Source organism: Thamnophis elegans, chromosome 7 (genome assembly GCF_009769535.1).
Source record: "Thamnophis elegans isolate rThaEle1 chromosome 7, rThaEle1.pri, whole genome shotgun sequence".
NCBI classification, from domain to species: domain Eukaryota; kingdom Metazoa; phylum Chordata; class Lepidosauria; order Squamata; family Colubridae; genus Thamnophis; species Thamnophis elegans.
Window position 1 is genome coordinate 16,735,459 of NC_045547.1, and position 22,964 is coordinate 16,758,422.

General features: G+C 42.3%; 1 protein-coding gene across 1 annotated transcript; it reads left to right on the plus strand.

Moving 5' to 3' along the window:
* Positions 1–598: 598 nt before the first annotated feature.
* On the plus strand, positions 599–3,971 carry NINJ2 (ninjurin 2). The gene is made up of 2 exons (XM_032220506.1): positions 599–767; positions 3,805–3,971. Exons 1-2 carry the CDS (start codon positions 614–616, stop codon positions 3,969–3,971), a joined length of 321 nt encoding a protein of 106 aa, XP_032076397.1. The 5' UTR covers positions 599–613.
* Positions 3,972–22,964: the final 18,993 nt, after the last annotated feature.

Below are 22,964 nucleotides of genomic sequence, written 5' to 3' on the forward strand. Positions count from 1 at the left end.
TGCCATTTTGGTGGTACTGCCTAATATCTAAAGAACATTTTGTCAGGGCTCCAAATAGCATCCAAAAGTAAATCAGAGTCCAAGGCAAAGTTCCAATTTATTAAGAGAGCCATGTGGGCACATCTGGGAAAACCCAAATCTGAAAGCTTCCCGGTTTTCCACACCTAGTTGAAAGTTCAAGATCCTGCCCCCACACCCACAAGTCCATCACATGGTCCAATCTTCCATTGCCATGCTGGCAGTTCCATCCATCCAGTTCCGGTCAGGTGCAGAGGTGCAGAGACAAAGGATGACCTTGGCTTTCTAGAAAGGAATTTTGTTATGGCTACATATCACACAACTCCATATAATCCCTTCTCCCATTTTCCCACAATAGAAAAAATTGCATAGTAGAATAATAGAAAGTGTGGCAGGCCTGAGGTCCAAAAGAAAAGATGGCTTGCAGGCGTGACACATTTATTGCATCCACCTATAACAGGAGGGCAAGGTAATTTCCCTTCCTGGTTCTTAATGTTGTTGTTTTTTCCTCTTTCAGGGATCTAACCTTGGTTTCCGTGGGGAAAGTGTAATCAACATAAACCATTATGCTACCAAGAAAAGTGTGGCAGAGAGCATGTTGGATGTGGCCCTCTTTATGGCTAATGCTGCACAGCTGAAGGGAGTCCTGGAACAGGGACCTTCATTCCACTATTATGTGGCTCTGATAGTTCTCATCAGCGTGTCCCTCTTCTTCCAGATGACCATTGGGATTCTCCTTATTGTGATGAGTAAGATGGGTTTTTTTGGGGGGGGTGTTATAAGGAGAGCTTTCCTGTTCTTTGTTTCAAACTGTAATTGAATTGTTTGAGTCATTTACAAGAGAAGCTACTGTATGTGAACAGTCCCAAAATCCAAATGCCTAAACCGTGCCCTAGAACCGTGATGGCAAACATATGGCATACATGCTGGAAGTGATCACGGGGACGCTGCAAAGGACGTAACTGTGAAAAATGGTCACGTCACTTTTTTCTGTGCCGTTGCAACTTTGAACAGTCACTAAATGAACTGTTGTAAGTCAAGGACTACTGTATATGTTTTAAGATCGCACAGACTAGGCCTCCTCCGGATTCCATCTGCCGGTCAATGTCGGCTGGCGACTCCCTGGGGGAGAGCTTTCTCTGTAGCTGCTCCGGCCCTATGGAACGATCTCCCCGTTGAGATCCGGACCCTTACTACCCTTCCGAACTTTCGCAAAGCGACCAAGACCTGGCTGTTCCAGCAGGCCTGGGGCTGTTGATTTATCCAGCCCCATCCTAAGTTATGAATGTTGTGGAATTTTTAATGTTGTTTTTTATTTTTTGTATGTCCCCCCCCCTTCCTTTTTTTTACGTGTAAGCCGCCCTGAGTCTCTCGAGAGTGGGCAGCATACAAACCAATTAAATAAATAAATGAAACTTAGTGTAGTATTAGTATATTAATACAAATAGGTAAAGGTTCCCCTTGCACCTATGAGCTAGTCGTTCCGGACTCTAGGGGGCGGTGCTCATCTCCGTTTCAAAGCCAAAGAGTCAGCGCTGTGCCGTCGTGACTAAACGCCGAAGGTGCACGGAACACTGTTACCTTCCCACCAAAGGTGGTTCCTATTTTTCTAGTTGCATTTTTACATGCTTTCAAACTGCTAGGTTGGCAGAAGCTGGGACAAGTAACGGGAGCTCACTCCGTTACGCGGCACTAGGGATTCGAACTGCCGAACTGCCAATCTTTCTGATCGACAAACTCAGCGTCTTAGCCACTGAGCCAGTTGGTTAAATAAGCTGTAATCTAAGAACTACTGACATTTTTGACACTGGCATTAAGACAGCTTCCTGCTGCTTAAAAGAAACGGGGATCTCCAATACTTTGTCCTATCCCATCTTTAAAACCCGCGCAATTTAAGATCCAGCGGATTTATCAATAGCGCATTCGCTGCCTCCCCCCAGGACTGTTTGACTACAGTTACTCTCCGTCCTTGTCTATACTAGCTGGAGTTGATGAGAAGCGAAGCCTTAAACAATACTAAGCTTTCCCATTGAAGCAGAGAGCTTGGAAGCCTCCAATTAACCAGGTCACAGCGAGCAATCAAATTTCCATCACAGTGCTCTTGATGGGAAGACTTTGATACTTGCTGTCCGCAGCCATGAAAACACGGATGTGTTTGTTGCACGCTGCGGCTGAAGAAGCGGCCTACATGCACCTTCCTGCATTGACCCCGTTTCTTAAATAAATACAACCACCCTGGTGGTATTTTTCCTTCCCTTTGTAATCGCCCTAGTATATTTCTCTGAATCTCTTGTGGTTATATATAGAGGAAACCGTCTCCGCAACTGTCTGGGTTGGTCCTCCGTGCTCCTTCCCCTTGCTTCCCCCCCTCCTCCCTGTCCCCCCCCCTCATGCCCTTGCATGATAAAAGCAGCCTGTCTTTCTCTCCTTATGTGTTTGGCATTGAAAGGAATGACAGGGTCATGAACTTGAGCTCCATACAGCTGCAGTCCTCCTGTATCAATAGAAACTCTCTTCTATATATAGAGGCTGATTGTTAGCATTCTCAACATGCATGGATCCTGCACCCTTGGCTTTCAGCTTCTTAAAAATGTCTGACCAACAGGGGGTCCAAACTGTGACACACACACACACACACACACACACACACACACACACACACACACACTTATTTCAATGGCTCAGTGTCATCGAATCCGTTCTTCAAAAGCAATCAGGCCCTATTGGATGGAGAGTTGCATTGGGTTTTCAGTTAAACAAACTTTGTGGAAAATTGCTAGGGAGGGCAGCTTACCAAGCACCAAGGCGCCTTTTGCTATTGGTTCCACATGTCATTTGCATGACAGCAAATCCTGCTCCTTGGCGGGGGGGGGGGGGAGGAAAGTAATCAGGAAGGGCCACATGTTTCCTGTCACCTGTTCTCCATATGCACGTTTTATTTTAAGAGTGGTGTAAACTTATATTACATCAAGGAAATGTATTGTTTTTGCATTCTCCTCTTTGCTAAGCAGTGAGAAATTCAAGGAGGGGAGAGAACCCAGGATGCAATTTGCTCCTGAAATATTTGATTTAGCTATAAATATGCAAGGAAAGACAAGCAACCGTAACGGATCGAAGCCCTGTTTCTAAGCTTTTACTTCTCACTGCTGTGTAGACCGGGGGGGGGGGGGGGGATAATCACATATAGGATTGGGAAGGACAACATGGTTTATTACCCTGACTTTTTGGGGAGAAAAATCAAATAAGACCATCTTAATACTCAAGAGGGATGCGGTGGCTCAGTGGCTAAGATGCTGAGATTGTCAATCAGAAAGGTCGGCAGTTTGGCGGTTCGAATCCCTAGCACCATGTAATGGAGTGAGCTCCCGTTATTTGGCCCAGCTTCTGCCAACCTAGCAGTTAAAAAGCATGTAAAAATGCAAGTAAAAAAATAGGGACCATCTTTGGTAGAAAAGTAACAGCGTTCTGTGTGCTTTCGGTGTTGAATCATGCCGGCCACATGACCACAGAGATGTCTTCAGACAGCACTGGCTCTTCGGCTTTAAAACGGAGATGAGCACCGCCCCTAAGGTTGGGAATGACTATCACATATGTGCGAGGGGAACCTTTACCTTTACCTAATACTCAAGAAATCATAAAATAATTCAATGCAGTTTTGTATATTCCTTTTTAGTGTTTTCTGAGTCTCGGGGAAAAGCACCTGTAATTAAAGGGAGGGAGGGTGGGGGGAAGAAAACAAAGTACCTCTGTCTGAAATTTTGACCATATTGGATTTAATGCTTTTAGCTCGACTGAATCTGAATGATGTGGCAAAACAGCAGCGCCTGGACTTGCTCAACAATATTACCACGATCCTCGTCTTCATCATAGTCATTATCAACATCTTCATTACAGCCTTTGGGGTGCAGAAGACAGGGCTGTATCCAAACTCTTATGGACGAAGGTTCTACTGACTCTTGGAAGGGTAAGAAGGGGATGGAATTCCTACCTAGCTCTTCGTTTGACTAGGTTGACATTTCTTAGTGGACCCATTTTTCTTCCCATTCTTTCAGCTTTCAGCTGTCTGGTTAGCTACTTGAGGAAAATTAACTTGGTAAAGGGTTACAAACATCCGTTGGGAGAATGGATAGAGACATTTTAAGATGGATAGAAAAGTAGAAGGTGGTGTGTAGTGTGTAGTGTACTAAGGGGAAAGTGTGTAGTGTTCTGAGGGGAACAGTGTAATGTCTAGTGGTCTGAGGGGAAAGTATGTAGTGTTCTGAGGCGAAAGTATGTAGTGTTCTGAGGGGAAAGTGTGTAGTGTTCTGAGGGGAACAGTGTAATGTCTAGTGGTCTGAGGGGAAAGTATGTAGTGTTCTGAGAGGAAAATGTGTAGTGTTCTGAGGGGAACAGTGTAATGTCTAGTGGTCTGAGGGGAAAGTATGTAGTGTTCTGAGAGGAAAGTGTGTAGAGTTCTGAGGGGAATAGTGTAGTGTTCAGTGTTCTGAAGGGAAAGGGTGTAGTGTTCAGAGGGGAAAGGGTGTAGTGTCATGAGGGGAACAGTGTAGTGTCTAGTGCTCTGAGTGAAAAGAGTATAGTCTTTTGAAGGGAGCCAAAGCAAAAAGGGCTGTGTATTTAAGATCAGGGGGTTACATAAAAGCGAAGTGTATCCTAAAAGAACATAAGGGCTCAAAAATAAATAACTTTATGAATCGAGACTGAATATAAAAGCTTTTTGAGCAGTAGTTTTCGGCAGGTTCCAAGCGCGGCTTACTTTCCCAGTTACTCAGAGGCTTTGGTTTAAGGTGGCATTGCTTTACGCCACCCCTCCTCCTCCTCCTACAAGCGACAGGTGCCTCAGAGACTTGGCGGGCAGCTCAGGGGGCCAAAATGACTTCACTCCCCAGGAACCGCCGCCGCCGCTACCGCCTAAGCCCTCCCAGGAGCCGAGCGGAGCAGGAGCCCCAAAGCGAAAGGTCTCTCCTTTCCAGTCATCACTACCCATTGTCCCTATTCTTGATGCAATTTGTGAAGCTGCTTGCCCTTATGAATACATGGAGGTGGCGTTTTAAGGCTTTCGATGCCTATGGCTATAGGTAGGAAGACGGGGGCATCTCGGGAGTGAAGCCTTTGGTGCCAAGTGCCGAGTCCCCCTTCTGCCACCATGAAAATCACCCCTACCCCACAGTGTATAGGGTGATAGGGTTAGTTTTAAATGGATAGTGAGGCTTATTTGCCAAACTCCCAGTTGGCAAAACAGAAATTTTCACCAACTGCAAGGAACATGTGTGTGAGAGAGAGAGGGAAGTGGGAGAGAGAAAGAAAGAAAGAGAAAGAGAAAGAAGGATAGAGAAAGAAAGAAAGAAAGTGGGAGAGAAAGAGACACAAGAAAGAAAGAAGGGAAGGAAGAATGAAGGAAGGAAGGAAGAAAGGAAGAAAGAAAGAAAGAGAAATGAAGGAAGGGAGGAAAGAAAGAAAGGAGAGAGAGACACAAGAAAGAAAGAAAGAAAGAAAGAAAGAAAGAAAGAAAGAAAGAAAGAAAGAAAGAAAGAATTTATGATCAGAATTGAGCCCAAAATTTTGGTTGCCAAGCAAGAACATTGTTAAGTGAATTTCACCACATTTTCCAAGTTGGCCATACTCACCCGGTCACATAACTGCCAAGCCATGCCCACCCAGTCACATAACCGTCGAGCCACTCCCACAAAACAGGCCACACCTACAGAATAGGTTCTAAAAAAATTTGAAACCCACCACTGACAGAGATACAGTGAACAATGTTAGTGTAAAATAGATTTAGCCATGTTTTCTTTTCTTTTTTCTTACCTCATGTCTCATATACTTTGTGCAGTATTTCTAATACTTTGCATGATTTTCATTGATTGATCACACGCTAGCAAGTCAGTCTCAGGTCTTAGGAACCATGTAGATCATGGGTGTCAAACTGGCCGCATCATGTTGCCGTCACATGACGTATCGTAACATTTCCCCCTTTATGGAGCTGGGATGGGCGTGGCCTATGTGTGATGCATCCGGCCCAAGGGTCACCAGTTTGACACCCCTGATGTAGATCAACGGTGTGTAACTATGGCAACTTTACAACCTGTTGACTTCCACTCCCAAGAATCCCATGGCTCAGGAATTCTGGGAGTTGAAGTCCACAGATCATAAAGTTGTTATTAGTTGCCCATCCCTGAAGTGGATAGATTTTTTCCGAGGAGAATCTTGGATAAAGTTGCCAATTCTAAAATAGCATATCGTGATGTTTCGCATGTGTATCAATCATTTCATTTAGTACTGGGGAAAAAAATGCAGTGCAAACACTTCTTTTTAAATCAACTTTTATACAAATAGCTCTGGGACCCATTTTGGGAGAAGAGGTGAAGAAACATATTTTATAACATTCTTTTTAAAAAAATATTTCATGAGTTCATTCAATTCACCTCCTTTCCCTTTCATGATCAGCAGTGTTGGGATGGGTAATGTGCGTGAGAGTCCTTAACCTTTTGGTTTTTCTTGCAGGATGGTGCCCACAGCAGTTGACTGGGAGATCTTTCTTCAGACCTCAATCCTGAAGGGCACCTTTTAATTTTGTTCCATTTATAAGCTCCCTTTTTTCTCAACCTTTTTCTAATCTATCCTTCCGTAACCAGCTCTACACATCATTCTTGGAAAAGATTGCGTACAACTAAAGCAGCCTGATCAGAAAAGGCACAATCCTAAGCATAAACAGTCCAATGGTATTGGATCTGGGTACTTGAGAGACCGCCTACTGCCAATTACCTCCACTAGGCCAGTAAGATCCCATAGATTAGGCCTCCTCCGAATTCCATCAGCTGGCCAATGTCGGCTGGCAACTACCCGGAGGAGAGCCTTCTCGGTGGCTGCTCCGACCCTCTGGAACGAACTCCCCGTGGAGATTCGTACCCTCACCACCCTTCAGACCTTCCGCGTAGCCCTTAAAACCTGGCTGTCCCGACAGGCCTGGGGCTAAAGACTTCAACCCCACCCGAATAGTATGACTGTTGTGCTTTTTAACGATGTATTGTCTTCATGTGTATAACTTGTTTTGTCCTTCCCTCCCCCTGAATTGTGAGCCGCCCTGAGTCCCCCCAGGGAAAAGGGCGGCATACAAATAAAGTTAAATCCAAATCTAAATCCAAATCCCCAAAGGCTCCACTATCTATGTAGACATGGGAAACCTATTGCCGTATACAGTTGTTAGAATCCAGTCTCGGGCAGCATGGACAATAGTTTGAGATGATAGGAGTTATACGGTAGCTGGAGGATAATGAGTTCCCCATTCCTGAATTATTGCATCTTCTGGGACAAGTGCTTGTTATTACACCAGTTGTTCCGAGTGCAAAGATACAACAGTTCCAGGATCACAGATTTTAGGGACATTTTCAGCAACTACAATGAATATTTTAGGGCAGTGATGGCGAGCCTTTTTTGGCTGCCGTGCCAAAAGCGAGGGGGGAGCACAGGGGGAGTTGTGCGCCGGCGTGCCACACCCATAATGCTATGCATGTGACCTGCCCCCCCCCCGTGAGCGCATGTGCACGACCAGCAACACACACACACACACTTTTGCTGCTTTTTTTCACCCTCCCCAGGCTCCAGAGGCTTTCTAGAAAACAGACTTCCCCGCCCCACCCCCCAGATGCCCTCTGAAGACCCCAGGGCCGATTTTGACCTCCAGAGCCTTCAGGAGGCTTCCCTGAAGGCTCTGGAGGGCGAAAAACGGACCTACAGAAAAACCAGAAGTTCCCGAACTTCCGGTTTTCCCGTAGGTCCATTTTTTGCTCCATAGGTCCGTTTTTCGCCCTCCAGAGCTTTCAGGGGCCATCAGGAGGCTTCCTTGAAGGCTCCGGAGGGCGAAAACCCACCCTATGAGCAAAACGGAAGTTTGTTTGAGGCGAAAAACGGCTTCAAAAGAAGGCCGAAGTCAGCTGGCCAGTGCGCACATGCGCATTGGCCAGATGACAGGCAATGCCTCACGTGTCCTGACAAATGGCTCCGCGTGCCACCTGTGGCACAAGGGCCATAGGTTCGCCATCACAGTTTTAGGGTGTCGTACAATTAGTTTTTGTTTCAGGAAAACTTACTATATCAATCAGAACATTGGGAAATGAGACATTATCCCAGGGCTGGGTGACTATGGAAACTTTATGATCAGTGGACTTCAACTTCTAGATTTTTCTGAACCAAGCATGCTGTCTCTGGAATTCTGGGAGTTGAAATCCACAGGTTATAAAGTTGCCATGGCTACCCACCCTTGTTTTAGCGTCATAGAGGCCTCCAAGCAAACATGACTCTATTCCAATTGGGATGTCAAAATCCCATGTCATTTGCAACAGGGGGGAAAGGCAGCCTTGCTTTACAAACCATATAAATCTTAATTTTAAACTTGTATTTTTGGGTAACATTATCATTTTGTTAAAATACAGGCCAGTGCAGGCATTGCCTCTATGCGTGATACTGTACACGCCTTTCAGTATCTAGGAAATAAGCCACAGTATAAACTTCAGCTAACTTTAATACCGGTAATAAGGTATATAGTCATGCATGTTATTTTAAGGCTCTATAGATTAATCTTCTTTTGCAAAGAGTGCAAAACTTGTTTGTATTCTACTTTTACATTATTTGAAAAGGCCGTTGGGTTGTCACAGTTGCAACTGGGACATCCTTTGATAGTCCAAATATTATTTGTTTTCTCTTTATATATTAAAATATACCTTATTCAAGGGTGTTCTTTGGTTTCTGTGCACTATAGCTGATAAAAAAATGAGTTTTTAGAGCTGTGTATGAGTTTAGATTTCAGTGAGCGTGGGATAGTATAAACCAATGTTTCTCAACCTTCTAAACCTGAGCCGCTTTAACGTATGTGGACTTCCCAGAATTCTCCCCAGCCAGGATGGGGAAATTTAATTTAATTTGGAAGTGAAGACAGAGTTTATATTTTCTACTCCTTCCTATACTGAGGCTATTGGATATTCCTGAACTGTGGTGGAACTCCATGAGGTCAAAAGTCCCAAAGGTGCTTTTTCATGAGGCAACTGGACTTTCTTGTTTTTTCTTTGAAGATGTTTCTCTTCTCATCCAAGAAGCTTCTTCAGTTCTGATAGGATAGTGGGGAATGGAAGGATTTATATTCCTTGCAGACAGCTGGTCATTTGCATCCTTTTTGAGGGATTTTGAAGCACTTGGAAGGTCATGGAAGCATCTGTGTCCTCAGGGTCACCTGAGTGGTGCTCCTGATTCCTGTAGACTGCATTTTTTTCTCTGGAAACCCATTCCTACTCCTACACCCTCTAAAAGGATGCACATGACCAGCTGTCTGCAAGGAATATAAATCCTTCCATCCCCCACTATCCTGCCAGAGCTGAAGAAGCTTCTTGGATGAGAAGAGAAACGATTTTGAAGAAAAAACAAGAAAGTCCAGTTGCCTCCAGAAAAAGCACCTTTGGGACAACCATGACCTGGATGACTGAGAATCTTCACAAACTATGAGGTCAAAAGGTATTATTCCAATCTCACAGCAGTTTAGTTGTTTGAAAGTAAGATTTTTTTTTTCTCACCAGAGAAGTTTGATTTAGTCCCGTCTTAGAGAAACTTGAGTTATCAGGAGAGGCAAGAAACAGTCTTTTAATATGATATGTGTGTTACATTTTGTGTTATAAATGTTTCTGAGAAGGATTGTACTGTAAATAACTCCCTCTAGTGCTTCTTATTGGATTCAAGAAAGAGCAGGCAAATTAGTATTTATATTTCCAGTTCTTTGTCTTCCTTATAGCGTGCTTTTTATACCCAATAGCTCACGCCGTATTCTATTTTATACTTTATTTGAACTTATTCAACCAGATTGCTACTTGATTCACCCAAGAAAGTGAGAGGTTGTGTAATGTTCTGAATAAAATATTGGCTGAATTGACTCGCTTAAGAAGTTCTTGCATGTTTCCAAGGAAATATTTATTGAAGTTATACTTCCTATCTATTTTTTATGAACATGATAGTCTCATATATCGGGAATAAAATTACTAGAATTCCCAGGCACTGAATTTATTCCCCTCTGTTTTGTCTATAAGTCTCTTTAATATTTATGTAATTTCTTACCTGTTCTTTAAGTGTTGTATGACAAAAGCAGTGGTGGGATTCAAATAATTTAACAACTGGTTCTCTGCCCTAATGACCAGCTGCGTAGGCAGGGCTCGGTGGTCATGTGACCGGGTGGGTGTGGCCAACTCAATGCCACTCACATCGATGGACGCTTTGCCTTAGCTGTTACAATGTAATAAGGGTTAACCGGAGAGGCAGTTTCTGTAAGCAGGGCAATAAAGATTAGGCTAGAAACAACACCAGAATGTTTCCTTCCTGCCTTCCTTACAGGATTAGCCCTGTAAAGTGGAAAAAAACAAAAGGAGATTTCTTCCAACAACTGGTTCTCCCAAACTGCTTAGAAAGTTAACAACTGGTTCTCCCAAACAGTTGTGGACTGGCTGAACCTCACCACTGGACAAAAACCATTATATGATAAATTCATTCCATTACACTATTGCCATTTTTAAAAGTTGAGTCACTTATATGTACTTGGGCAGCTATATAAATTTGTTTAATAATTTGCCTAATAAAGCAATAAGAGATTTAAAAAGGTAATGTATAGCTTCTATATATATATATATATATATATATATATATATATATATATATATATATATATATATATTCAATCATGTACTCCTTGTTATTCACCGTATATGTGAGTTGATATCTTGAACAATAAAAGTGCCCTTGAATCAATCTCATAATCTAAAACAGGAAGAAAACCATGGATGTCAAAATATAAAAGATATGCTTTCCCTTCCAATCTGATACTAAATAAGTGAGAAATGGATTTACAAGAGTTCATGCAGTAAATAGTTTGTCAGTCTCTAACATGCCATAATTATACTTATTGTTGATGTTGCTAATTTTGCTTTAGTATCCTTCAGACTCAACAAGTTTTCAAAAAATTGTGAAGAATTTGAACTGAAATACAAGACAGAAAGCAAAGAAGCTGCTAATTTTAAAGGTTCTGCTCCAAGCTCAGGTTTTCACACTGCTCAATATATAAAATACATCAGGGGTGGGTACAACCGGTTCGGACCAGTTCGGGCAAACCAGTAGCTCCAACGATCAGCTGAGAGTGAACCGGTTCTCCCCGATGATCAGATGGGCCCAACTGCCTGCCTGCGCTATTTTCTTACCTTTATCTTCTTAGCTGATTTGCGTGGCAAAGCAGATTGCCACGCAAATCAGCTGTGTTACTCCTCCAAAGAAACCCGGAAGTGAAGATTTCATCAAATTGCGTGTGCTCAAATTGCGCGATCACCAAACCGGTTGTTAAACCGGGAGGATCCCACCACTGAAGTACATCTATAAATGCCAGATCTCTATGGGGCAATATTGTAGCTAGTCATGACCTGGCACTAGAACTTGGCAGTTCTCCCTGGGATCTCACTGAGCAACAAGAAGGGTGAAGCTGGAGTAGTTCTGTTGGAAATTTGCTCCTCTTGGGATTAGGTTCCACAGCAGTTACAATGCCAAGGCCAGGGGGGATAACTCTAAAATCATTTGTGAGTCCTCGCAAGTGTCCAATTGCACCGCTTGAATAAGAGCCATGGTGGCGCAATGGTTAGAATGCAGTATTGCAGGCAAACTCTGAATTCTACTGCCAGGAGTTCGATCCTCACCTGCTCAAGGTTGATTCACCCTTCCATCCTTCCAAGGTCGGTAAAATGAGGATCCAGATTGTTGGGGGGTGCAATATGCTGACTCTGTAAACTATTTAGAGGGGGCTGTAAAGCATTATGAAGCGGTACATAAATCTAAGTGCTATTGGTATTGAATAACCAGAGAGAGAAGATTAAATGCTGCAGTAGCCAATTTTGGAGTAGCCAATTTTGGCCACCACAGGACCACCTATTGTTCTCTTAACTTCCAACTAGCAGTAGTCACTCAGAAGCTGAACAAGTGCAAAACACTGTCTCCCCCATGAAAGCATACAGGCAATCTAGGAGGATATTAAGACCAATGGTATTGAACACAACCACGAGGATGGTAGGATTAGGAAGACACATGCCCCTCCATCAAGGTTCCAACAATTATCATCCACAGAATGACCAATGTTGTTTCTGCCTCAGGTCCAAGTCTGAATGCTAACAAAATGGACGAGTCAAACACATTTCAGATCTCTAAACACTAGCATTAATTTGTCACCAGAAATTTTCCAAAATGGGATACAGGAATGATTGGGAATGAGGAGTTAGTGATTAGCTATATTTTTTAGCATTAAGTTCAGGGGTAGGTTCCTGCCAGTTCTAACCTCTTCTATATGGGAGGTTCCACAAATCTACAATGCCTTTTAGAACTGGTTCCAGCTCCCTCCCCCTGCCCGTCCGCACATCATCAAGATGAAGAGCAAGAGGAGGAATTCTGGGAGTTGAAGTCTACAAGTCTTAAAGCTGTCAAGTTTGAATAGCCCTTGGGTTTTTTTCTAAAGGGTTAGTGGTGCAAGGGTCTTGTAACTTGACAGCTTTAAGACTTGTGTGCTTCAAATGCCAGAGTTTCTGAGCCAACATTTTGGTTTCTAAGCAAGAGCGTTATTAAGTGAGTTTCACCACATTTTACAAGTTGGCCACACTCACCCAGTCACATGACTGCCAACCACTCCCACTCGGTCACATGGCTGGCAAGCCACTCCCACCCAGTCACATGGCTGGCAAGCCACTCCCACCCGGTCACATGGCTGGCAAGCCACTCCCACAAATCAGGCCACACCTACAGAAGAGGTTCTAAATTTTTTTGAAACCCATCACTGATTAAGTTATAACTGATTTAACCACAGCTGATTAACCAAATAAATTGACTGATTACAGATACATTAAGCCAAACTGAAGGAACTCGTTATGATTTAGAGCAGTGTATAAAACTAGTAATTGCCTTTAATGGGAAACTAATTCATCCTTAATGGCCTAAATTCTCATAAATTTATTTGCTTCATTTACCCTGGGATTTACCTATAATTATAGAGATTGCACAATTCATAGATGGTTAAAGGAAATGATTGTGTCTTCTTTGTAACCTTATGATTCATGGCTCTTCAGTCACAATTTTAACCTTCTTTTGGTTAAACGTGTCATCCACACCTAGAGGACCTTTTAGCTGAATGTGAAATCAATTTGAATAGTTTCACATTCCATGCTGAGCAACCATGATTTAGTGCAGTGGTGGGATTCATTTTTTTTACTACCAGTTCTATGGGCGTGGCATAGCTTGGTGGGCGTGGCTTGGTGAGCGTGGCTTGGTGGGCATGGCAGGATACTGTAAACTCTCTGTTCCCTTCCCACTCATGGGGAAGGTTACTGCAAAATTCCCATTCCATCCTGATCAGCTGGAACTTGGGAGACAGAGAGTGTATGGGGTCAAGGCCAGTTAGAGGTGGTATTTATCGGTTCTCCGAATGACTCAAAATTTCCACTACTGTTTCTCCAGAACTGGTCAAGACCTGATGAATACGACCTCTGATTTAGTGTCATATTTATTTTGATTAAGATTTATTTTAACCTGATTCACACAAGAAACAGGTTAAAACAGCTGTCGCCCATCTCATGTCATCCAGATGTGTGAGGACTAGAACTCCCAAAATTTCACATAGTATAGTTCAGGAAGGAAGGGTGCAATTCTACCCACTGGCATCTGAAAACAAATTAACCAGATCAGATCAAAAAGACTTTCAAAGACTACAAAAAAAAAAAGACTACCAAATTTCATAAACCAGCAGATTCATTTAAAACCATACTTATTTGCATGGTTCAGAACCAATGGTGTCTCATAAAGATTCCAAATTTCCAATTTTTGCAAATTTCGCAGAAGTTTTGCTTGACCGATCCTTTAATGAAAAATCTCTGGTTTAGAGTGGCACACAAGTTAACTTATAAGGGGAGAAATTATTATTTTTTTTTTTTTTGCATTTGCTGAGTTTATTTCTCTGTAGCTTTTTTGTTACCAGGATAGGTAACATTATCAGGGCATGGAAATGAAGTTTGCTGGTTGGTTGTATTGTAGTTTGACCTACCAGCATTGATTATGGTAATGCTTCTTTCTTGATGGTTTCCTGATTACGTAGGTTATAAGGAGTGTAGCAGATTAACTCACTGTCACTCCAGGAGTTTGATCCTGACCAGCTCAAGGTTGACTCAGCCTTCCATCCTTCTGAGGTGGGTAAAATGAGGACCCAGATTGTTGGGGGCAAGAGTCTGACTCTGTAAAACTGCTTAGAAAGGCCTGTAAAGCACTGTAAAGTGGTATATAGGTCTAAGAGCTATTGCTGTTGTTATTTCTATTTCAGGATCCCTGACAGCAGCCTTCCCATTGCCTCTTTCTCCTTCCCTTTCTGTTCACCAAGCCATCAATTTTCCATTTCTCTGCAGCCAATGAAGCATCTGCTAAAAATGCTTATGGCTATCTCAGTGGTGGAATTCAAATAATTTAACAACCGGTTCTCTGCCCTAATATCCAGCTGGGTAGGTGGGGCTCAGTGGTCATGTGACTGGGTGGGCATGGCCAACTTAATGTCACTCAGGTCAATGGGCGCTTCGCCTTAGCTGTTACTATGTCATAAGGGTTAACCGGAGAGGCAGTTTCTGTAAGCAGGGCAATAAAAATTAGGCTAGAAACAACACCAGAATGTTTCCTTCCTGCCTTCCGGACAGGATTAGCCCTGTAAAGTGGGAAAAAAAACAAAATGAGATTCCTTCCAACAACCGGTTCTCTGAACTACTTAGAAAGTTAACAACCAGTTATCCCGAATAAGTGCGAACTGGCTGAATCCCACCACTGGGCTATCTCCAACAATAGAACAGTAACCACAGTCTATGTGACTGACTTTTTTAAAAAAGCCGACATATGACAAATTAAACAAATCCCTTTTGTAAGAATCTGAAGATGTTCCCTTGCATGAGAGCCTGTATGCGGGCTGCATGTACATATTACGCTAAGCTATGTTTAAACTGTGACTTGTTTGACCAATTTCTAGCTTGTCTTGTTTTCTTTTGCACTTATTGCACTTAAATGCCTGTTTAAAGTCCAAAAACAAACCAGAAAAATGCCAGGGGTCCATATGTCTCCTTGTTGGCATATCACATTTGCAACACTTACTTAAGCCACTATTCATGCAGCAGGCTAAACAAACAAGCTCTTTATTGCTTAGTTCAATGTGGGAGCCCCTTGTGAAAATACATTTATATGCTAATGTATTTACTACAGCCCTGCAGGGGATTTAAAGAAGGAGCCACATGCCTGCAGAAGTGCTCCAAGTAGCATCATCAGATACATTTAAGGGGAAACAACCTCTTGAAATCTACGATTGTATTGGCATTCTGTATTTATTCTGCTGCTTCAGCTGGTTCCTTTATCAAGGGCTCTTGACACTATAAACTGCTCCCCACGGCTTGTTTCCATTTAGCTTCACACAGTGTCTCTGATGTAGGATTGCACTGGGTATTGTAAAAAATTAAAGTTGGAAAGTTGGATCCTGTTGCTTAAAAGGAGTCTCTGCACATTCGAGTACTTTTCTCATTATTGTTTCGTCTGCGTGTGTATTGATTTTTTCCCCAGTTTTGTGCAAAAGCGATCCTAGCTGCAGTGAGTATGTGTATTATCATGTATTGAAGTTGTTTATCCATTTTTTTAATCTAATAGTCCTAATAAGAATGCTTCTGGTTTCAGTTCTATTTTTTGCTCCGTAATTTCGTCCAACCATTTCTGAATTTTGCACCAGTATTTCCCTGTGATGGGGCACATCCACCACATAGGGTAGAATGTTCCAGACTTGTGGCTACATCTACTCGAATGTGCAGAGATGGACAAAATGACAATAGAACTAAAAGAAAAAGAAGAATCGGATTTCTATAAAATACGGAATAGAATTTATAACTGGCTAGAAAACAGAAGCCAAAACAAAATAGAGAATGTAAATATAATGGTAATATAAATAATTAATATTATTTTGTTACTACTACTGTTGTTATATTATAGGACAAAGTAAAAGCAATAGGAAGGCAATGCAGAATGGAGAACTAGAAAGGCTAAATATGAAAGCTGATACAGAAGGCTGTATAATCACTTTACATTATTACTACATTATTATGTACATTTTGTGTTTTGTTTTTTCTTGTTATGTTTTTCTTTCTGTTTTTAAAGATTAAAATGTTCAATAAAAACTATTTAAAAAAAATAAAAGGAATCTCTGGGCAGCCCTAATTTCCATATATTTGGCCTTTTCCTCAAGAAAGGCAGTAGCTGGATGCAGGGATGAGCTTCAAAAATTTCAGCAATGGGTTCTCTGCCCAGTTGCTGGGTGGGCGTGGCCATGGTGGGCGTGGCCTAGTCCACCTCCTACACCACGGTGGGGGGCATTTTCGCCTTCCCCAGGCTCCAGAGGCTTTCTTCGAGCCTCTGGGAGGGCGAAAACCTCCTCCCCCGGGCTCCGGAAGCCAGAAACGGGCCTGTGTCCAGCCTTCCAGAACTTCTGGGAGGCCCATTTTCCCACTACCCTGAACCTCCATGCAGGCCCTTCACTTACCTCACATCCAAAACGGGTCACGTGGAGACTCCTGGGAGGGGAGGGATGGCATGAGGTGGGATGGGCCAACCAGGGGCGGGATTTGGAGGTTCTCTGAACCAGCCATACGTTACTACGGGTTCTCCGGAACCCGGCAAACCCGTAGCAGCCCACCACTGTTTGGATGGTTAGACTCCATTTTCCAAATGAGCGAAGCAGCTTTCAACTCAGGAAAAATCAAGAAAGGATGGCCCCATTGGGTACCCTAATTAGATGGTGCATGAAACATTTCTTGAGCAATGTTTTGTGAGGCCGATATGGCTTATCAGCCAGATTTTATAACTTTGCTCTGTGCTTTCTGAATCTAGCCAATTGTCAAGTTAATAATACACAATTAAACAAACTATAGCATAGCCTATTGTGTGAACATAGTCACAACATACAGAAGTACATGACAGTTAGAACAATTAATCAGTGGAACAGCTTGCTTCCGGAAGTTGTAAATGCCCTAACACTGGAAGTCTTTAAGAAGATGTTGGATAGCCATTTGTCTGAAACGGTATAGGGTTTTCTGCCTAGGCAGGGGGTTGGACTAGAAGACCTCCAAGGTCCCTTCCAACTCTGCTATTGTATTAAAGTTACCATTGAAATTATTCCTGCCATCAGTTGAGATGATTCAATATCTGGAAGTTGCACTCGATAACAACAGGAGATGGTTTAGAGTTGTCCATCCCTTCTCTAAAATGGAGATTCAGCACCTGAAGTTGAACCCAGAACGATGTCTCTTGAAATTTCTATGAATGTATTTTCTGCACTTGACAATCTTGATATCCCTCTCATTTTAAAAATATAAAGTTGCTATAGGACTGTGAAATTGAACCTATGGCGCATGTGCCAGAAGTAACACATGGGAACCCTCTCTGCGGGTACGTGAGCCATCACCCAGCTCAGCTCCACCGTGCACATGCACATGCCTCCCGCCAGCCAGCTGATGTTTGGGTCTCTTGACACGCATGTGGGAGACATGCATACATGATGGGGGCGGGGGCACATGTGGGGGGACAGGGTGGAGGACTGCTAGCCCCAAAACAGATTGTAGGGTTGTGCGTGCATGAGTGGGGGAGCATGAGGGGTCATGTGTGCATGCACAGGGGTGTGTGGTGCATGGGGGGGGTCGCACACGCATTGCATTGTGGTTGTTGGCACTCAAGGACAAAAAGGTTACCAATCACTGTTATAGGACGTAGACCTGGGATATTGTTTTACATTCCATAATTATTCATTTTACGTTTATTTAATAAAGTATATATTAACGTATAACTTCATTATATGTGTTATCACTGAACGATGAACAAGGCGAGTTAGTTCAGAAGGACAAACTAAGGACAATCAAACACAACCATATATTTTTCATTGAGAAATCTGTATTTATAAACCGAACAGAATTCTGTGTTTCAAAAGGACAAACTGAACAAACACAGACGACCTAAAAACTTTCATGGAGGAACCTGTATTTATAAACTAATCAGGATTCATTCTTTTCTTGAAAGAAAAAAAAAGTTAGGTCACATTTAAGGCACACGTTTCAGAAATGCAGAATTTAAAAACCCAAACCACACCTCAGGTATTCATGAAAAAGGATAAGGTAGACTTGGAAAAGAAATCCCAGCAGAACAATAAGTCGATTCAGATACAGATTAAAAGAGCCACATTCTTGTCTCTCTTTACTGATTTGATAGCAAAATTCAATCTTCATTCCTTCCTCTGCTGTGCTGTTCGGGATTATCACAAAGGGCGTCTAATAGAGCTGGTGGGCAGCAGACAGAGGAAGCCTGTATTGGAGAAATCTTTGTTGATATATTGTTAAACAATAATTCCTTTATTTAAAGTTCAAGTTGAATTATGGGTCATACTTGGTGGACACCAGTGGTGGATTCCTACCGGTTCAGACCGATAGTGGTTGGCGACCTGGGTTGTTGGAACCGGCAGCGACCCAGGCCTGCCACACCCCAGAACTGGTTCTCTGGACGCCGCCGTAGGTGCTGCCATCTTGTTTTTTTGCTTCTGCACATGCACAGAACAATTTTTATTGTTCTGTGCATGCGCGTACAGCATGCCTAAGAGCAAAGCTGCCAGAACCCACCCCTAGTGGGCACCCTCGAGCAAGGGTGTCAAACTTGTGGCCATGGACCGGATGTGTCACACGCTGGCCAGGCCCACCCCCGTTTTAGCAAAGGGGGAAAAAGTCGCGATATGTCAAGTGATGACAACATGATACTGCGAGTTTGACACCCCTGCCCTTGAATTTGTTAGGTTTTTACAGTTATTTTGCTATACATATTGCCATAAACTAAGTCTCTCTTGTCTGGGAGGAAAACCTCAATGGCTTAATTCCTGTATCTATCCAAGCAACATGAGGAAGCGTTAACTTTATGCCTTTATGATCTTTCTTTCACACACTATTTTTACCCAGCAATAATGCTCAGGCTTGAAATAGTGATATGGTTATTACATTTATTTATCAATCATTTCTATCCCACCACAATCAAATTATTCACAGCAGCTTACACAGAACGAGCCACTGTGGGATTCTTTTGCAGTATACTTCGTTAGACAGTATGACTGAATTCTTTTCGATTGCATTTTTTTTTTTAAAAAATCCAGATTATATCTTGGAGTGTTTAAATATCTAATTCCTAAATGCTGCTGTTGTGATACGGTATTTGCTACTTGCCTTAATGCCCAGAAAAATTAAATATCCTAATTGTGGTCCTTCCTAGGAGATACTCGTAAAGTTCTAAAAACCAAGGGACGTAACTGGCAAACTTTCTGAGAGTCGATGCTTTTTCATTCCTCTGCACAATACTTCTTTGAGTCAATTAGGAAAGAATGCTACATAATTCATTGGTATCAAAAATGCCTTGTTCTTTATAAATAACTATCAGGACTCCTTGATAAAAGCTAAAAGCAAAAATGAAGTTATTTTATATCTCTTGGAAGTATGGAGCTTATTTCCTTGCAGCAAAAGTTAATCTGTCTTTGATTTCCTTAATCAGGACATAAATCTTTTCCAGAGTGCAGTACAGCTAAACAATAATCATACATCTTTTCCCGCTTCGTACAGCCAGGATACAGATTCCCAAATAACTCTTTCCTTGTACTTATGGGGTATTTCCTGAGAACAAGCACTTTTGCATTCCATGGAGACATGTAGTCAGGTTTGATTTAAGCAGTACATTTGCTAGTCCCAGAACAGCAGCTGGGACTCTTTTTCCCAGGTATAGATGAAGCAGCAAATCTGTATGAATCTGTCTTTCAGTTGGGATGGTTGTTTTCTACTTATCAATTCCAGTGATTGAAAAAAGTTTGGATCTTGGTTCAAAACACAGTTTTTTTAAAAACAACAACAACCTTAAGATGTTTAATAATTGCTAGGAGACCCTTGTTGACTGCGTCAATCTCAGGGCTGTCAAACCCACGGCCCATAGGCTGGATGTGTCACAAGCTGGCCACGCCCACACCCGGTTTAGCGAAAAGGGGAAAAAGTCCCGAGACATCACGTGATGACGCTGTGATGATGCAAGTTTGATAAAGTCTACCCTTATTAGCATGCATTGAATACATCGTATGACATTTACAAAAGGCAGATCTTCAACTGCCCTGTTGCACGGCCATTCTGACATTATTTGCTGCCCTCCAGACGATCTGGGGTACTTGGATGAGTTACCTCCAGGAAGTATCAGGGCCCTGGACTAGGAAATTGGGGGGGGGGAAAGTACCACGGAGGAAGGCAAGGGAAAATAATTTTCATTTCTTTGCCCATACGTTCCTAGGTGGACTTATCTCTGAAGTCACCAGAAGCTAAACTGGACTCAAGCATTTCATATTTTATAACCAGATGTTCATTCACACTGGAGGAATTTTTTTTTCCAGGATGACATCCCTACATCATCGGACAACATATCTATTTGTACATGAACAAATTATCCGGTGATTATTTGTTTCTTCAAGGTAGCAGTTGCCTGGTATGACTGTTGTGTGTTTTAAATTATGTATTGTTGCGTGTTGTTTTAAATTTTTTGTCTGTATCCCCCTCCCTTAGTTGAGTTGTGAGCCGCCCTGAGTCCCCTTCGGGGGGAAAGGGCGGCATATAAATAAAATAAACTTAACTTAACTTAACTTTCCTCCTTTCCAAAATAAACTGACAGTGAAAACAACCCCTCAACTTCATGCCCGAATGGGGGAAAAAAACCCAGCACACGGTAACAACAAAAACTGACGCGAACAACTTAATAAGCATCACTGGATAGAAAAATTGAGACTATTAATATTTTGCAATAAAGAGAATCCCTGCCTACTACGGCCACACAAAAGGACTCAGAAGATGCCGGAACAAAATCCTCCATAAGAAAGATTTTGGGGAAGGAGACGTGGTGGAATTTCTCCTGGAAAAATAATACTAGCTGATTCATTTTCTCCTTTAATTTTCTACTTTTTGAAGCAAGGGCTCTTACCGCAGGCTAACAGGGAGCAGCACATAGCCATCTTCTTAGACAAGACGGAGGACATAAGGTTTGCAAAGGCTTACCCACTGAGGTGGAAAGAATCAAAATCTACAATTTCCTGATGATTGATGGAATTGACTATGTGGGTTGACTTTAGCTTGAAGACTGTTAAGAGCTCGGTTTCTTAAAAAGGCAGCTTTTTTTTTTTTTTGCTTTAGGTTCACACATCAATGTTTCTCAACCGTGGCAACCTGACGATGCGTGGACTTCAACTCCCAGAATTCCCCCAGCCAGCTTTGCTTTGCTGGCTGAGGAATTCTGGGAGTTAAAGTCCACATATCCTCAAGCTGCCGAGGTTGAAAAACAGTGACGTGGATTCTATTCACATTCACACTTGCATTAAACAGGATAGACTCTTGTTTCCTTTGTAAAAGGTTCTGTTGAATTAGGTGGCTTCTGTCTGTTACTGTGATCATTGCTGCCAGGTTAAGAAGGCCATTGGTGGGAAGTTATGAAATTAGTCTCATTGCTTGATTTATGTGTGTGCAATCAGAGGTGGGTTACTGCCAGTTCAGCCCGATTCGACCGAACCAATAGTGGAAGTCAGGTCTGGGTCACAGAACTGGGAGCGATCCAGCCCTGCCATGCCCCTGAACTGGTTCCTTCTCCATTGTGGGCCTCCGCCATTTTGGATTTTAGTGACTGCGCGTGCACAGTTCACTGTAAATTGTTCTGTGCATGCAGGTAAAACCGGCAGCAACCTACCCCTGGCGGGCATATACACATTAATATACATATAAACATGCATGTATATACTCCTCAGTTAAGACTTTGTGCACTTAATCCAAGGCACTGTTTCTCACTCTTGAAAACCTTAAGATGTGTGGACTTCAACTCCCCAAATTCCCCATCCATTATTCTGGTTGGTGAATTCTGGGAATTGAAGTCCACACCTCTTAAAGTTGCTAAGGTTGAAAAACACGGATCTAAGGGGATCATAAACTTTCCAAATAGGGGCTCCACATCGGGCCTCCTATAAAATTTGCCATCAGGAAATTGACTGACTGGCTTCCTTTTCTGACATGGATGCAAATCACTTTTCTATCCAAGAGCTCAGTCCAAAAGTATAACTTATTAAATAATTTTATAAACAATCATATCTTGCCCTTCAAAAAAAAGAATTCTCTTAGAATGCTTTATAATACATTAAAATAAAAAAGTGAAACCAACTAAAAATAGTAAGAACGCACAATAAATTTAAAAAAAGTATATTAAAGCCGTTGAAGTCTATGGATCTTGCTCTGAGTACTGATGTCTGGGACTGAAGTGTCGATCTATTTCCCCAGCGTCAACCGAGGAAGACCAGTCATATTCCTATTGGCAGTATCCCTCCTATGATTATCAAATTGATCAAAGTGTCTTCTGCCAATTATAATTCAGATCCCAGCAAGATTTCAGATGCAGTTTGACTATCACTCCACCAAATATCCTGTTGATTGAGACAAAGAAGCAGTGGGTGGTCAGAGAAGAAAAAATATATCCATTTTTCTAAAGCAGATGTTTCTTTCCCATTACCTGAGTAGAATATAAGAATACAAAAAAAGAAAGTAGGAAGAGAAATTCCTTAATATATCTTGCATAGGTTGAACAGTGCCATGCAAAGATCAAACAATTGATTGACTTTAGTCCAAAGACATGGATTTTAAGTTTTTTGGGTTCTTAAATTACCTCAAAGAAAAGAGGGTCTTTAAAAAGAGAGGGGTGTATAATCCTCTTGTAACACACTATTTAAGGCATTTTGTTTCAGTTCCGGCATCTTTCTGTTTGCAGTCATTCACAAAAAAAATTTTTTTTGGGTG